The 18,891-nt window shown below is 43.8% G+C and overlaps 2 protein-coding genes across 2 annotated transcripts in view; one reads left to right on the top strand and one right to left on the bottom strand.

The window, feature by feature from the left end:
* The window catches only part of LOC309550292 (uncharacterized protein), a 979,642-nt gene that overhangs the window by 79,278 nt on the left and 881,473 nt on the right, over positions 1–18,891 (top strand). The window contains 1 exon segment of the mRNA XM_082250695.1: positions 726–932. Within this exon segment, the coding sequence (XP_082106821.1) occupies positions 726–932 (207 nt within the window).
* Positions 1–18,891, bottom strand: part of LOC309550683 (uncharacterized protein) — a 3,164,715-nt gene that overhangs the window by 2,874,199 nt on the left and 271,625 nt on the right. The gene's annotated exons all lie outside the window — the stretch shown is intronic.

The raw sequence follows: 18,891 nt of genomic DNA, 5'->3' as shown, positions 1-18,891 counted from the left end.
TGACTGTATCATTGTGTGTGTCAGGTTCCTATAAGGTGTCAGGATCTGTACAATATCTGTTGTGTTACAGTTTATATCATTTTTATTCTATAATCAGAGTGGAGATGTAAGAGATTCTAAAGCTGATGTTGAAGAGGAGCTCCACCCAAAGGGGGAGGCTCTACTTGTCTGCCCCCCCCCCCCCATTTGGTGCCACATTTGGCACCTTGTAAGGGGGGAGGTGTCAGTGGGTACCTGGTTTTGGCAGATACCCGCTCCCTGAAGTTCGGCCCAGTTGTACCCAGCCAAGCCATTAGTAAAGTTCAGTGCATTTCGCGCATGCTCAGTAGGAGAACGGCTGTGCTAGCACTCGAGAGCCAATTAAAAAATCAGCTTGGGTGCGGACAGCTCGGGATCCCTGGACAGGTAAGTGTCCCAATAGTAAAAGTTAGCAGCTACAGTATTTGTAGCTGCTGACTTTTAATTTTTTTGGTGGGGGCGCCTGGAGCTCCTCTTGAAGAGATCAAGCAGGAGGGTGATGAGGATGGGTTGCTGGAGGAGTTGGATTCTGTAAAAGTACACAAAGATCTGTACCAGAACACCATGGTGGAGTCATCCAGCTACAAAAACCCACCAGAGAGATGTCCCTGTCCTCTGTATTCCTGGGATTCCACACAGGAAGGTTGTTGATAGTTATGATATATATACATCGTGTTTGTTGCAATGATTGTTTATTATACGCTCAGGGTGAAAACCTCAGGGATGATAATACTGATGTGAAAGAAGAGTATAAAGAGGAGGATGAGGAGTATGGAGTGATGGAGGAGCTTTCAGAAGGATACAAGGATATGATGGAGCCACCTAATACCAGGAACCCACCAGAGAGATGTCCCCGTCCTCTGTATTCCCGGGATTCCACACAGGAAGGTCACACCATCCCTCACCATCATCAGGTGGGTGGAGTTGAGGGTCTGGAATATAAAGTGATTGAACACTCTGACATGTGGAGACGATGTGTGAAATCTACAAGATGATGTTTTCTATGTGATCTCACATCATAAATACTTCTATATTACAGATGTTATTTTCTGCCATTCTGTTGGTTTAGGGTGAAGATCTGATGAACATGAAAGTTGAGGGTGAAGTAGAAGAGAGGTATGTGAGGGATGATCAGCAATATACGGAGGAGGCTGGAATGATGAGGACATTCAAAGAGGAGGACACTCCTACAGAGATCAGCACAGGTGAGCCGTAATCCCACAACTGTGGGTATAGGATTGTGTATATGGGATTGTATGGTTGGGTTTTCTTTACTGTTTTTTTTTTGGTTGAGCCAGATGGACTTGTGTCATTTTTCAACCTGACTAACTATATAATATATTCTTCTATTATCTCTGCTCTGTTACTGCACACTGATTGGTCCAGAGTAGGATGGGAGATGAGTGATGTCATAGGTTGATAATAGTCACCTCCCTGTACTAATACCCGTCCTGCACATTAGATCTCCTTTTCTCTAAGATAAACCCCCTTGTGCTGCAGACACAATTTATTTATTCCTAAATAATTTATGTAGTTTTTGGTGTTGCGCTGGATGACCTGACTGATAATGGATGTACACCAGGGGACTTTTTGTTGTGTTGGTTGTGTTTTTATTAACACTTTACATTTTTTAGATGTACTGTGTACCCCATACTTATTCAGATGGAGGTGGACTGACATATGGGGGCCCCTTTATTGTTCTAGGGGCTTCCAGATTCTGATATGTCCCCATTCGCAGACCCCCACACACCAGGCCAGGGTTGTGGGGACGTTAGACTGAGGATAATGGCTCCTCTAACGAGTACCCATAATGTTAACTAAATAAACACCCAGACCCACTTTTTGACGAGTTCTTTTTTAAAATAAAGTCCCATGATGTAGAACGATCATCAATCACGTCATACAGTGATGCAGATCCACATGAATTATGATGAATGATACCTGGTGACCCGACACTACAAAAGACACAACCATATGTCCGATCCCGCCGCTCACATGCTGCAAATGACAGCTCCTGGCACTGCAGCTGAATGGAAAGAAAAAGGTCGGATCTTTTGGATGATGTCATTTATCAATAGCTTGCATCCGAGGGTTCTTAAAGAGCTCAGCCAGGTGATTGGCAGACCATTATTCTTGATCTTTAAGGATAGTCTACAGACAGGTATGGTGCCAGCTGATTGGAAAAAAGCCAACGTGGTACCAATATTTAAAAAAGGGCCGAGATGTATCCCGGGTAACTATAGGCCGGTCAGCCTAACATCTGTAGTCTGCAAGATTTTGGAGGGGATGTTAAGGGACCACATACAAGACTTTAGTAATGAAAATGGTATTATTAGTAGTAATCAGCATGGATTCATGAAAAATCGTTCTTACCAAACCAATCTATTAACCTTCTATGATGAAGTGAGCTGCCACCTAGATAAAGGTAAGCCTGTGGATGTGGTGTACCTGGACTTTGCAAAGGCCTTTGACACCGTTCCCCACAAACGCTTACTGTACAAACTAAGGAAGGTAGGTATGGTGGTGATTAATGGGAAGTACTCGGATTGGGCGGGTGTGGAAAGTGGGGTCCCCCAAGGTTCTGTCCTGGGACCAATCCTGTTTAATTTATTCATAAATGATCTAGAGGAGGGGATATTGAGTAAAATCTCAGTATTTGCGGATGATACTAAACTAGGCATGCCAATATCTTCTATGCAGGATGTGGAAACCTTGCAAGCAGACCTGAAAAAATAATGGGGTGGGCAACTACATGGCAGATGAGGTTTAATGTTGAAAAATGTAAAGTAATGCACCTGGGCGTCAGAAACACGAAAGCAAGCTACTCACTAGGGGGGGAAACCTCTGGGTGAGTCTAGGATGGAAAAGGACCTGGGGGTACTGGTAGACAACAGGCTTGGCAGTGGCATGCAATGCCAAGCCACTGCAAGCAAAGCCAACAGAATACTGGGATGTATAAAAAAGGGGATTCACTCCAGAAATAAAGAGATTATTCTCCCACTCTACAAGACTCTGGTCCGGCCACATCTGAAGTATGCTGTCCAGTTCTGGGCACCGGTCCTCAGGAAGGATGTGCTGGAATTGGAAAGAGTCCAGAGAAGGGCAACAAAAATAATTAGGGGAATGGAGGACATCAGCTATGAGGAAAGACTACAAGCACTGAACCTATTCTCTCTGGAGAAGAGACGATTGAGGGGGGATATGATATCAATGTACAAATACTGTACTGGTGACCCTAGCATAAGGAACAAACTATTCAGAGTAAGGAAATACAATAAGACACGTGGCCACTCACTAAAACTAGAAGAAAAACGGTTTAACCTTAAAATACGTAAGGGGTTCTTCACTGTTAGAGCAGTAAGGATGTGGAATTCTCTTCCACAAGCAGTGGTATCAGCAGGGAGCATCGATAGTTTCAAAAAACTATTTGATGGGCACCTTAAAGACCACAACATACAGGGGTATACAATGTACAACATGCAGGGGTATACAATGTACGGTTAACATCAAACACACACACATCATAGGTTGGACTGGATGGACAGGTGTCTTTTTTCAACCTCACAAACTATGTAACTATCAATGACCTCCACTGTGCGTACATCTTCCCCACTCAACATACCATGCCTAACAGCAACAGTGCAACAGTCAACACTCTCCTCTTCTGAACTGGCTACTACTGAAGAGGTTACAAAAATATTCTCAGATGCCCAACTAACCAATTGTCCCCTAGATCCTGTTCCCTCACAACTTTTTTCTTTTTAAAGCCCGTAGCGTGTGCAACACACTCAAAAGACTCCACCCGGTGCATAAAAAAGTGCACACACACAAAGTGAGAACACAAAAAGTGCACAGGGTGTGCGAAACTAGTGGTCTTCCCTCCGAAGAGGTAGGACCCAAACCTCGATCCCCCGGGGCGCAAGACTCCTGACAGGGATTAAGGTACTCATGGTCTGTCTGGCCGAAACCAGACCGACCTCGTTCTTCAGGGGGACTGCCGAAACAGCCCCCACCGAGTACTAAGTGGGGCTCCCCCGAAGGGAGACCCCATGAGAGAGGGCGGACTTAGCCAAAAGGCCATATCCACCCCCTCCCAAGACTTAAGGTAGGGCCCGAGGACCCACACCCTACAAGTCGTGCAAAAAAGAAGACAAAGGTGATAGTGCAGGTGACAAACTACAAAGAAAAAGAGACAAACAAAACAAGAAGTGGGGGAGGGGAAGTGGGGAAAGTGCTATGGTGCCATGTGAGGAACCAAGGCAGGCCTTCCAGCCGGAATAAAAAATTCCTCTGGTGCAAGCCAAAAGGCCTGTCCCAAGAGGCAGGTGCGGAAAAAGTGTGTATAGTGCAGTGACCAAGGTGCCAAAATAACTCAGGCGAGCTGCCCCTCACCAGTGAGAAATCAAGGCACCCCTGGGCTGCCACCCCAGGGGCACTTGCACTACGGGCTTTCTCTATCCCGGCCCAATGGCCAGACCGAGTGTAGCCCTTACCTACCAGGAGGTTTGGAACATGTACAGCTTAGGGAGAGCCTGCCTACAACTGGGGACAAGCCTTTTGCAAGGCCAGATTCAACCCAGGAGGAAAGGCCCGCCCACCGCCATCCACGTTCCTCACCAATCACATCCAGGAGCAATACTAACCGTCTTTCCCCAGCTTTCTTGCTCCCTTCAAACTGATAGGGTCGGACCTGCTCAAACCAGAAGGCAGCGGACCCATCCGGCTTTCTCTGACAGTGCCTACTTCCCGGTCCCCCAGTGACGTCTGGAGCGCCCCGGTTCATTTCAGCCCCTGCCGATACTAACCCTCAGGGTCCATACCAACTGATAAGAACAGATACTACACTTGATCTTAGCCAAAAGGCCGAGAAGCGATATATAAGCATTTGTTCTTTTTACAGTTATCATCGATAGTGAAAGTAAAAGAAAATCCCAAAGAGCACTAGTAGATGGGGAATCTTCCACTGGGGACACTAGTTCTGACTCACTGAGATTTCCTCTCACTTCCTGTTATGGCTATGGGACAGGAAGTGAAGGGAAATCTCCTCAATGGGACACAGATGCCAAAGAGAAAACTGACAAGGGTTATTCTACCCAAAATGAAAAAAAAAAATTTGCTTTTAGTTACACTTAATGAAAAAAAGTCTCATGCTGTAAATCCATTGTCACTCACATCATCCAGCAATGTAGAGCCATGTCAGTCACGATGTATGACTCTTCCCTCACAACTAATACAGTCACCCTATTATTCTATACTGTGCTCCCTCACTCACATTTTCAATCTCTCCCTCTCTAGTGGTACCTCCCCCCCCCCCTTCCCCCCCTCTAAAACATGCGGAGATCACTACCATACTTAAAAAGCCCTCACTGGACCCCACCAACCTGACCTATCTCACTGCTCCCATTCACCTCTAAACTTCTAGAACGCTTAGTCTACAACCGTCTTAGCTCCTATCTCAGTGAAAATAACCTTCTTGATTCCTTACAGTTTGGCTTTCGCTCGCGGCACTCCACAGAAACTGCCTTACTAAAACTCACTAACAATTTACTAACTGCTAAAACCAATGGCCACTACTCCATACTCCTATTACTTGACCTCTTTGCGGTCTTTAATACTGTTGACCACCCGCTCCTTCTTAAAAAAACGCTGTTCCCTTGGCCTCCAAGACTCTGCTCTATCTTGGTTCTCCTCCTACCTATCACAACGCTCTTTCTCTCCTCCTCTCCATTGCCCCTTTCTGTGGGGGTTCCCCAAGGCTCTGTTCTTGGATCCCTCCTCTTCTCTATCTACATCGCCTCCCTCGGTCACTTGATAACAGCCCACTGCTTCCAATACCATCTATACGCCGATGACACACAAATCTATCCGTCTACTCCTCACCTCACTCCTTCAGTCTCCTCTCGCATTACTAACTTACTTACTGACATATCAACATGGATGTCACACCACTTCCTCAAACTAAATTTCAAAAACTGAGCTGGTATTATCCGCCCCCGCCCCCCCCCCCCCAATCCATGCCCACCCTCCATGACTTTTCCATCAAAATCAGTAATGCAACCATCAATCCCTCCCCTCATGTACCCAGGCTAGGCGTAATCCTAGACTCTGACCTGTCCTTTCAGCCCCAAATCCAATCGTTGTCAAAAGCTTGTAGACTTCATAACATCTCTGAAATTTCACCCCTTTTTAACAACTGAAACCACCAAGCTACTCATTCACTCCCTTATTATCTCTCGGCTCGACTATTGCAACTCCCTTCTCATAGGCCTACCTCTCCATAGGCTATCCCCCCTATCATGAATGCTGCTGCCAGGCTTGTCCACCTTACCAACCGCTCAGCGTTTGCCTCCCCTCTCTGCCAATCCCTACACTGGCTCCCGATTGCCCAGCGAATTAAATTCAAAATACTAACCACAACATACAAAGCCATTCACAACTCTGCCCCGAGCTACATCACCAATCTTGTCTCCAAATATCACCCAAACCGCCCGCTCCACTCCTCTCAAGACCTCCTACTCTCAAGCTCCCTTGTCTCCTCCTCCAATGTTCGTCTCCAGGATTTCTCCAGGGCCTCTCCCATCCTTTGGAACGCTCTACCTCAACCTGTACGGCTATCTCCTTCTCTAGCTGCCTTCAGGCGATCCCTGAAAACTCATCTCTTCAGGGAAGCCTATCATACCTCCAACTAATCTTTGACCTCTTCCATCAGCTCATTCCCCACTGTTACAACCTCTTGTAACGCCTGCCCCACCCTATTAGATTGTAAGCTCTTCTGAGCAGGGTCCTCTTTATCCTTTTGTATTTTATTGTATTGTAACTGAATTGTCTCCCTTTTATATTGTAAAGTGCTGCATAAACTGTTGGTGCTATATAAATCCTGTATAATAATAATAATAGTATTAATTAAATAGGGGATCCTAATTGACATCATTGACCCAAAATGATCATGTCCATAATTGGTCAGTCATGTCAATGTGATGTCCCCACCCATTCGATTATATTCAGTTAGAGAGCTGTCATTCGTGGTGTGCAGTCAACTGGCTTTTTTGTGGCGCTCAGAGGGGGTCATTCATCATGATTGATTTTTTATTGGCATTGCTGAAAGGCATGATTGATGATGGATTTTCATTACAGTACATTTTATTTAATAAGACTTGTATGTTTTACTTTCCTTTTATTTGTTAACGAGTAGGGGTACTATGTATCCTTTACCCATTCATGTATGGGGATTGATATCTTGGATCTTGGATCCCTTCATTTTAACCACTTAACCCCCGGGGGATTTGGCTGCTCAAAGACCAGGGCCTATTTTGCGATTCGGCACGCGATGCTGTACCCAAATTAAATTTACGTCCTTTTTTTCCCACAAATAGAGCTTTCTTTTGGTGGTATTTGATCACCTGTGCAAACAAAAACAAAAAACGAGCGACAATTATGAAAAAATAACAATATTTTTCACATTTTTTTACATGAAATCTTCCAAAAAAAAAATGTAAAAATCAAAATATTTTAACATTTTAGGCCAATTTGTTTTCCGCTACATATTTTTGGTAAAAAAAAATCACAATAAGCGTATTTTGATCGGTTTGAGCAAAAGTTATTGCGTTTACTAACTACGGGAAAGATTTGTGTCATTTTTATTTATTTTTTTTTTTTAACTAGTAATGGCGGCGATCTGCGATTTTTTTTTTTTTTTTGCGGGACTGCGACTTTGCGGCACCTTGACTGACATTTTTGACACTTTTGAGGGGACCAGTGACATTACTACAGTAATCAGTGCTATGCATATGCACTGTTACTGTAAAAATGACACTGGCAGGGAAGGAGTTAACTTTATTAGAGAGCAAGGGGTTAAGTGTGTCTCTAGGGGCGTGCTTCTAACTGTAAAGGGGTGTGGCTTTTGATGTAACCACAGAGACATACGATCCTACATAGTAGGATCGTATGATCTCTGTTCTTACACCAGGGAGAATGACAGACGGCTTTGTTTACATCGGCTGCCTGCCTTTCTCCCTCTCCAGCGGGAGTTCGCGAGTGACCGGCGGACATCGGAACCGCCGGTCACTCGCGCGGGGATGCCCGTGAACGAGCGGGGGCGGGAGCGCGCCTCCTGCGGCGCGCGCTCGCCCCCTATTGGCTCGTGGGCGAGTGACGTACCCATACGTCACTTTGCCTGCACGGGGCTGACCGCCGCAGTATATGTACTTGCGGCGGTCAGCAAGTGGTTAAAGATGGCTTCCAGATTCTGATAAGCCCCTAACCAAACTCCCAGACCAAGGTTGTGGGGAAGAGGCCCTTTGTCTCATTAACATGTAGCAAAGGTGCTTTGCCAGGGTACCACCTATGTTGAGGGGATGTGGTCTGGTACGGTTCAGGAGGGGGGTCCTCCTTTTCTGGCCTGCCAGGCTGCATGCTCAACCCATGGTTTGTTATAGCTTTTAGAGAGTCCTCACTCTTTTTTTTCGTTTTTTGCATGTGATTCCCTCTTCCCAAACCTTAGGGGTCTGGTATGAATTTTGGGAAGACCCCACAACTTTATCTTGATTGTTTGTTTTTTTTTTTGTCTATCCATGTCAGTGGGTAATACTTGTCTGACCGCTGAATGGGCCAGGATATGTCACCGGTTGGTTGGACACTGGCAGCCCAAACAACCGGCATGAGTGGGAAGCTCTTACATTTAGCATCAGTAGTAATATCGTTCCCGCTTGAGCCAGGGGTTTGGCTCAGATGAACACCCATTTAGTTAGGCCATTTGCCCAGCTTCGGAACAAGTAACCTCTGGGATTCTGTGGTTCATCCGGCAGAATTAGTTTGTGTTTTTCTTCTAGTTACATTAGCACAGATATAATAACATAGAATGCGACTTTGTCCCTCTTCTTCTGCTTGTAGCTGAAGGTTAACATAAATCTTTACTTTATTTACATTTTTGTTGGGATAAAAATTAAGAAAGAACCTTAAAAACTGAAACAGATCTTTTCAGTAGAAAATATTTCTCCAAACACCCTCCAGTGCTGTGTGTCACCAGAAGCCTAGGCCTGTGGTCATTTGTTCTATGCTAAAATGTCTGCAAGTCTAAACTTTGAACCTTTTGATTATCAGAGATCACTTGAGCCAGTGCCTAGGCTTGTGGTTGTGTTGGCTGCTTAAACGTTGAAGTGATCGGGAAGGAGGATCAAAGGCCCTTTGACTGAAGCGGGGAAGTGTTCTTAATGGTTGGAACATCGACTGAGAACATCTGCTCACTCAAACCTACCTGATCCAGATTGAACCTTGATTTAAGTGAACAAACCATCTGGTATCTATTGATCGTGTTTTTATATTTTCCAGGACACACCATCGAGACACCCTCAAAGGATCGTCTTACTTTATCTCCAGGTTGTAAAATGGAAGATGAGGACATCACAAGAGATTGTGCAGGAGAAAAGACAATGAGCTCAGCTATGGATGGAGGACGTCACAGTGTGGATAGATCATCAAATCCCTCCGACTCTGAGCAACCTCGTACTGTGAGGGATGGTGCCGGAATTCAGGGGGAAGAGAAATTTGCCTGTCCTGAATGTGGAGAAAATTTTAGCTCTGAATTAATTCTTACTGTACATCAGAGATCTCACAGGGGTGACAAACGACATTCCTGTACGGAGTGCCGGAAATGTTTCCTTCATAAATCAGAACTTATCATACATTACAGATCTCACACGGGCAAGAAGCAAAATTCCTGCTCTGAGTGTGGGAAATGTTTTACAGATAAATCACAACTTGTTAGACATCAGAGATCCCACACAGGGGAGAAGCCATATTCTTGTCCTGAGTGCGGGAAAAGTTTTTCACAGAAATCAGACCTTTTTAGACATCAGAGACTGCACTCAGGGGAGAAGCCAAATTCTTGCTCAGAATGTGGGAAATGTTTTATAGAGAAATCACAACTTATCACACATCAGAGATCTCACACAGGGGAAAAGCCATTTTCCTGCCCTGAGTGCGGGAAATGTTTTTTTCACAAATCAGGCCTTGTTATACATCAAAGATCTCACACATCGGAGAAGCCGTATTCCTGTCCAGAGTGTGGCAAATGTTTTTCACAGAAGTCAGACCTTGTTAAACATCAGAGAATGCACACGGGGGAAAAGCCGTATTCCTGCCCTGAGTGTGGAAAATGTTTTATAGATAAATCACAACTTAGTAGACATCAGAGATCTCACACGGGGGAGAAGCCGTATTCCTGCCCTGAGTGTGGGAAATGTTTTTCACAGAAATCAATTCTGGTTAGACATCAGAAATCTCACACAGGAGAGAAGCCGTATTCCTGCCCTGAGTGCGGGAAATGTTTTTTACAGAAATCAGACCTTGTTACACACCAGAGAACTCACACAGGGGAGAAGCTGTATTCTTGCCCTGAGTGTAAAAAAAGTTTTTCACGGTTTTCCTCTCTTTACTCACATCAGAAGATTCACACAGTTGAGAAACCATATTCCTGCCCTGAGTGCGGGAAATGTTTTTCATGGAAATCAAAACTTGTTAGACATCAGAGATCCCATACTGGGGAGAAACCATATTCCTGCCCTGAGTGTGGAAAATGTTATACATGGAAATCAGACCTTGTTTTACATCATAGATCTCACAGTGGGGTGTAGGAATGAGTTGAACATTCCTGGGTTCCGTTTCCAGGAAGTTTGCTGAATTGCTCCTAATGTCTGAATGGTAATTCAAACCCCACTGAAGTCAATATGAGCAGAATCTTTAAAAACTATTCAGGCCGTTGTAAAAGCTATTTTAGGCAAGAGGTTGTCAAAGGGCTTGGGGAGCTGGGCACTGCTGTGGGAGATATTGAGATGTATACCAGGAAACTACAGACCAGTCAGCCTAACATCAATAGTATGTAAAGTATTAAAAGGCATGGCAAGGGATTCTAACAAAAATTTGTCTGTGATATAAGGTATCATAAGTGACAACCAGCATGGATTTATGAAAGACTGTATGGCGGAAGTCCTGTGGACAGAATTTATCTAGATTTTGTATCTCATAAATATTTAATCTATAAAATGAGGTTTGTTGGAGTTGATTCATTTCTATGTACATGGATAAGAAGCTGGTTACATAAACTGGTCCAGAGAATAGGGATAAATGACTCATTCTTTGAATGATGGAGCTCAGGGTTCTGTCTTGAGGCTAATGCTGCTTTATTTTGTTTTTTTTAATGACATAGAGCTTGGCATCAAAAACCTAATCAAGTGTTTGCTGATGATACCTGGAGGAACTTAGCAATGAGAATCGATTACATAGATTGCAGGTTTTCACTCTTGAGAAGAGGTGCTAACCACTTCCCACCCAAGGCCGTCATATGACGTCCTGGACTTTGAGTGGGGATATCTGAATGATAGTAAATACAAACAGAATATTCAGCGCTGAACCTTAATTGCAAATTCAGATCAGCAGCCAAGCACTAAAAGGTAATCCTTAAATCCTTTTAAGCATAATCAAAAATATTCACAGTGCGGCGCAATCTCATATATCAATAAGATTCCATTATCCTATATATGGTATGGCATAAAACACAATACAGTCCAATAATCCATAAAGTGAAAAGGAATATCAGAAATTGTCCCATATAAAGTGCAAACTGGTAGGGAATTATAATTAGCATTCAGAAGCCCAGGTGATGATATTGTAGCATGCAATGATACATAGATAGTGCTCGATCCCACCACCACAGCTTTCTCTGCCTCTCACCTCCAGGATGCGACCCCACAGGGTCAATACAACATGTATATTACACCTATGCTGGATCCTCCTCCTTTTCTCCTGGTTTTAACACGGGCTCCAACCGTACCAGTATAAGTATATTCCAAAAGAGAAGACAGGATCTAAGTGCTCTCCCTTATATGCAGACATTTATTTCAAATCAAAAAGTATTGCACTTACATTTTAAAAGCAGTTTTCAAGCATGTAAAACAGCGATACATAGTTACATAGTTACATAGTAGGTGAGGTTGAATAAAGACAACAGTCCATCCAGTTCAACCTGTGTAGGTGTGTGTGGCTGCAATCATCTCACATACCCCTGAATATTCTGATCCTTGAGATGTACGTCTAATAGTCTTTTGAAAGCCACCATACTACCCGCAGAAACCACCTCTTGTGGTAGAGAATTCCACAATCTTGTAGCCCTTACCGTAAAGAACCCCCCACGTTGCCTGAGGTTAAACCGCTTCTCCTCTAATCGCATTGTATGCCCCCGAGTCCTCATGCAATCCCTTCGACTGAACAGCTTTTTTTCTAAGCTGAGATCCCCATTGAGATATTTAAAAATTGCTATCATGTCCCCCCTCAGGCGTCTCTTCTCCAGGGAGAATAAATCAAGCGATTGCAGACGCTCTTCATAATTAAGGTCCTCCAATCCCCTAATTAGTTTAGTTGCCCTTCTCTGGACTCTCTCCCTCTCCAACACATCCCTCCTGAGGACTGGCGACCAGAACTGGACAGAATACTCCAGATGCGGTCGGACCAGAGTTTTATAAAGTTTTATCTCTGGAATACATCCCTTTCTTTATGCATGCTAATATTCTGCTGGCCTTGGCAGCTGCCGCTTGACATTGCATGCTGTTGCCTAGTCTATCATCAACCAAGACTCCCAGATCTTTCTCTATTTTTGATTCCCCCAAGGGTTCCCCTCCTAATGTGTATTGTGCTTTTATGTTTCTAGTCCCCAAGTGCAAAACCTTACACTTCTCCACGTTTAACCTCATTTGCCAAGTCGTTGCCCACTCCGTTATTTTGTCCAGGTCATCCTGTAGGATATCTGCTTCATGCTGTGCAGTTATTGCCCTGCCCAATTTTGTGTCATCTGCAAAAACTGATATCCAACTACTGATGCCGTCCTCAATGCTGTTTATGAATAAATTGAACAAGGTTGGTCCCAGGACTGAGCCTTGGGGGACCCCGCTTACTACCTCAGACCAGTCTGAGTATGCGCTGTTTATTACCACCCTTTGGACCCACCCTTTTAGCCAGTTCCGTATCCAAGAGCAAACCCTGCTGTCGATACCTGCAGACCTTATTTTATAAATTAAGCGCTTATGGGGAACTGTATCAAACGCCTTAGCGAAATCTAAGTACACCACATCCACTGGTCTGCCCCTATCTAGCTCACAGCTCACCTCCTCGTAGAATGTTAAGAGATTGGTTTGACAAGTACACCCATTTGTAAACCCATGCTGGTTACTGCTGATGACGCTGTTGTCTTTAGAAAACTCTACGATATAGTCCCTTATCATCCCCTCCAGAAGTTTACATACTACTGATGTCAGACTGACAGGCCTATAATTTCCTGGTATATGCCTCTGACCCTTTTTGAATATCGGAATCACGTTTGCTTTCCTCCACTCCCCTGGTACATCTCCTGTCCTAATACTGTCAGCAAAGATCAGGAACAGTGGTCTAGATATAACCTTACTGAGTTCCTTGAGTACTCTCGGATGTACGCCATCCGGGCCTGGTGATTTGTTTGTGTTAAGTTTATCCAGCCTTTCCCTGATTTCACCCTCTGTTAACCATAGTGGCAAGTCCTGTGTATTACCACTAACCATACAGTCATGGTCAGTGTACCCCTCCGTTTCCTGTGAAAATACTGACGAGAAAAAAGCATTCAGCACGGTTGCTTTTTCAGTGTCCTCTGTAACCATCCTCCCATCATCGTTAATTATGTGCGCAATATGCTCTGCCCTAGTTTTTTTGCTGTTGATATATTTAAAGAATTTCTTTGGGTTTTTTTTACTATCCTCCGCTATTTGTCTCTCAAAGTTTATTTTAGCCATCTTGATTTCGTGTTTACTCTTCTTATTTGCCTCCTTGTATTGGTTGAAAGCCGATACTGTGCCCTCTGATTTATATTTCCTGAAGGCCAATTTTTTACCCCTAATAAGTTTTTTAACGCTACGGTTTAGCCAGCCAGGTTTGGCTTTGTCTCTTCTAAATTTATTTCCCATAGGAATGCACTGCAAGATGCATTTGCTTAATATGTTCCTAAAGCATTCCCATTTTTCCTCTGTGGTCAGTGATCCCAAGGTTTGGTCCCAGTTAACCCTTTCCATCAATGAGTACAATTTTGGAAAGTTTGCCCTTCTGAAGTTAAGGGTTCTTATGTTCCCCACTTGCCTTGCTATATTGTTATTTACGCTAAATATGATCATCCTGTGATCGCTAGAGCCCAGGTAGTCCTGGACTCCTACCTCCGAGATTCGGTCTGGGTCATTAGTGATCAATAGATCCAGGATTGCGATTTCTCTAGTAGGAGAATCCACCAACTGTGACATGTAATTATCCTGTAAGGTTTCCGTGAATAGACGGGCCTTATGTGAGTGTGTAGTCCCCTCTCCCCAGTCAATGTCGGGATAGTTGAAGTCCCCCAATATGATGACTGATCCTAGCTTTGCCACTTTACCCAATAGTGCTAAAAATTCCAGCTATACCTCCTCCCCTTGTTTAGGTGGCCTATAGCAAACCCCCACAATTACTTTTCCCTTTTCTCCTTCCCTATGGAGTTCTACCCATACGGATTCTAACTCCATACTCATCCCTTCCGTAATGTCACTCCTCTCAATCACCCTTACATTGTTCTTGACGTAGAGACATACCCCTCCCCCTCTTTTTCCTACCCTGTCCTTCCGGTACACCTAATACCCTTGGATATTTGCCAGCCAGTCATGTGAGGGGTCAAACCAAGTTTCCGTTATTCCCACAAGGTCTATGTCCTCCTCATGTACTAATATTTCCAACTCATCCATTTTATTAGCTAGGCTCCTGGCATTAGCATATACCCCTCTTAGTTTTACGGAAGTTAAACATGATTGGTGGTTATGTTTATTCCTGTTTGGTCTGAGGTTCTCCCGCACAGACCTACCAATTGACGTTGTGGACCTACTGTCGCTGCTGACCCTACAACTGCCTTCAGTCCTTTGCTCCCTCCTAACTGACTCTACTTCTGAGCCCTCCCCCCGTCTCCTAGTTTAAAAGCCCCTCCAACTTGGTGGCCATCTTTCTCCCCAAAAGAGCTGTACCGTCCCCATTAAGGTGCAGCCCATCCTTACTAAAGAGCCGGTAGCCGACTGAGAAGTCAGCCCAGTTCTCCATGAACCCAAACCCCTCCTTCCTACACCAGTTCCTCAGCCACTTGTTAAGTTCCCTAATCTCCTTCTGCCTCTCTTGTGTGGCTCGAGGTACAGGCAGTATTTCAGAGAAAACCACCTTGGAGGTCCTTTTCCTCAATCTATTACCTAAGTCCCTGAAATCGTTCTTTAGGATCCTCCACCTAACTTTTACTTTGTCATTAGTGCCCACATGCACCATGACCGCTGGGTCATCCCCAGCCCCGCACAATAATCTGTCTGCCAGATCTGCGATATGCCGAACTCGGGCGCCCGGTAAACAACATACTGTTCGGTTACCGAGATCTTTTTTACAGATTGCCCTCTCTGTCCTCTTGATAATTGAGTCCCCAACTACCACAACCTGTCTAACCTTTCCTGAGTCAACGCCCCCTTCTTCCTGGAGCCGCCCCTCCCCTGGCAGCTGGGGGAGGGTGCATGCTCCAGCTCTGCCACCCCTGAGTTGATATCCCTCTCAACCTGCAACTCGGCAAATATGTTAGGGTGTACCAACTCAGGAATGGCCTCCCTGACACTCATCCCACTAACCTTCCTAACAGTCACCCAGCTGCGTACCTCTGCTGCTTGCATCTCCTCTATTCCTCCCTCCTCTATGCTGGCCCCTGCCAGCGCCTGATGGGTAATGTCCAAGCTCCTTTCTAGTTCTCTAGATCCAGGATCTGGTCTTCCAGAGCAACAAGTCGCTCACATCTTGCACAGCAGTATTTGCCCTCGATTGGTTCATCAAGGAACTCATACATGGCGCAAGAAGTGCACTGAGTGGCATCCCCAATCCTGTCGGACATTATTACCCACTACTCTATGGGGATAATGTTAACGACCTGCTCTTCCTTACCTACACTACCTCTAACTCCCCTGGTACTAAACCTGGGGTACTCACCAGTCGCTAATATACTAACCAGTCACTAAGATACTCACCAGTCGCAAGGATCCTCACCAGTCGCAAGGATCCTCACCATTCGCAACGATACTCACCAGTCGCAACGATACTCACCAGTCGCAACGATACTCACCAGTCGCAAAGATACTCACCAGTCGCAAGGATACTCACCAGTCGCAAGGATACTCACCTTGCGTATCACGTCCTATGGGAAGTAAACGGGTCATGTGACTTCCCCCGCACGCGTTACGTCCTACCAGGAAGTAAACGAACGAAGGCTGTGAGACGCGGAACTCGTCTGTATCGCTGTTTTACATGGTTGAAAACTGCTTTCAAAATGTAAGTGCAATACTTTTTGATTTGAAATAAATGTCTGCATATAACGGAGAGCACTTAGATCCTGTCTTCTCTTTTGGAATATACTTATACTGGTACGGTTGGAGCCCGTGTTGAACAGGAGAAAAGGAGGAGGATCCAGCATAGGTGTAATATACATGTTGTATTGACCCTGTGGGGTCGCATCCTGGAGGTGAGAGGCAGAGAAAGCTGTGGTGGTGGGATCGAGCACTATCTATGTATCATTGCATGCTACAATATCATCACCTGGGCTTCTGAATGCTAATTAGAATTCAATATCAGTTTACACTTTATATGGGACAATTTCTGATATTCCTATTTCGCTTTATGGATTATTGGACTGTATTGTGTTTTATGCCATACCATATATAGGATAATGAAATCTTATTGATATATGAGATTGCGCCACACTGTGAATATTTTTGATATCTGAATGATGCCTGCAGCTACAGGCATCATTCAGAAATCATCTTTTTCAGCCGACGATTCCCTGCATCGTAAATACAATCATAGCGGAAGTTCAGCCGCTTGATCGTTTTTAAAGGCAGAGGGAGTGGACATTTTTCCCCTCCTGCTTTCCTTCCGGTGCTTTTACCGTCTCGGCCTTGCGATCGGCGAGCCAGAAAAGGAATTGGCCGGCGGTTGGAAGTTCACCATAGAAAATACCAGTTACCAGATGGTCCCCAGCCGTCTCTATGACCTTCGTAGGCAGGGCGCGTCGTTATAACGTCACATCTGCCCCAGCAGATGTAAACACTGCCATGTACTCTGGAAAGGCAGAGATCGTTTTTTTTTATTTTTTTTTTTTATCTCAGGCTTTCCAGACTAGAGGAGAGATATGGGGTCTTATAGACCCCATATCTCTCCATAAAGAGGACATTTCATGCCCTATTCCTATTACAAGGGATGTTTACATGTAAAAATAAACAAAAAAAAATGTAAAGCGTCCCCGTCTCCGCGTGTTTGCACGCAGAAGCAAACGCGTACGTACATCGCACCCACATAGGTAAACGGCGTTCAAACCACAAATGTGAGGTATCACCGCGAACGTTAGAGTGAGAGCAACAATTCTAGCCCATGACCTCCTCTGTAACTCTAAACTGGTAACCTGTAAACATTTATAAAACCTTGCTTTGGAGATTTTTAAGTACCAACGTTTGGTGCCATTTCCACGAGTGTGCGCATTTTTAAAGCATAACATGTTAGTTATCTATTTACTCTGCATATCATCATCTTTCACATTATACAAAAAATTGGGCAAGCTTTAGTGTTTTGGTTTCTTTTATAATTCATGTAACTGTTTTTTTTCCAAAAAAAAGCGTTTGGAAAATTGCTGCGCAAATACTGTGTGACATAAAAAGTTGAAAGGACTGCCATTTTATTCTCTAGGGTCTCTGCTAAAAAAAAACATATATAATGTTTGGGGGGGTTCGGAGTAATTTTCTAGCAAAGAAATTATGATTTTTACATGTAGGAGAGGATATAGAATAGGCCCTGTATGGAAGTGGTTAAGAGGGGATATTGTTGTTGTTATTATTACACAGGACTTGGATAGCACCAACAGTTTGCACATTGCTTTAAAATATAAAAGAAGACAGTTCACTAACAATACAATTCAATACAAGAGGGTTAGGAGGAATATGATTACAATCTACAATTATAATATCAAAGGTGTGGATATGTGAATGCAGCGCTGCTTAAAAGTATCAATATGAATAAATAAAAGTGTAAAATGACGATCATGTACTCATAATTATCATAAAATTATACAAACATATATTTCTAATAATCAAATAAATAGAATTAAATGAATATATTGTGCTTAAAATAAAAGTCCATTAATAAATCCTTCCGGAGTGATATGTCCTTCTCCAATATTTATAAAGTGCTTGAGTGCTTAATCTGTGCTTTTCATGGGGTTCCCCCCTTCAGATGTCTACTTACCACTAAGTAGATACAAGCAGGCATGAATAATTAGACTTTGCACTCCGCATCTCCAATAAGGGAAGGAAAAAAATGTTGCTGGAAGATCAAGGTTCATTCCCCGTGTCTTGTATAATTACAGTAGGATTCTTGTTCTTGCTTCATCTATATTTTCCTTAGTTAATGAAGGGGGGAACCCCATGAAAAGCACAGATTAAGCACTCAAGCACTTTATAAATATTGGAGAAGGACATATCACTCCGGAAGGATTTATTAATGGACTTTTATTTTAAGCACAATATATTCATTTAATTCTATTTATTTGATTATTAGAAATATATGTTTGTATAATTTTATGATAATTATGAGTACATGATCGTCATTTTACACTTTTATTTATTCATATTGATACTTTTAAGCAGCGCTGCATTAACATATCCACATTTTAAAGAGCACTTGCACTTTTTTTGCAGCTAGCAGCTTTTCTAAAAACACTCAATTTATTTATAGCACTGAGTGAGCACTCTTTTCACTCAAATCCATAAGCGCAGG

Source organism: Pelophylax lessonae (genome assembly GCF_965119305.1).
Source record: "Pelophylax lessonae genome assembly, chromosome: 3".
Lineage (NCBI taxonomy): Eukaryota > Metazoa > Chordata > Amphibia > Anura > Ranidae > Pelophylax > Pelophylax lessonae.
Note: the sequence above shows the minus strand (reverse complement) of the source record. Positions and strands in the feature narration are given on the sequence as shown.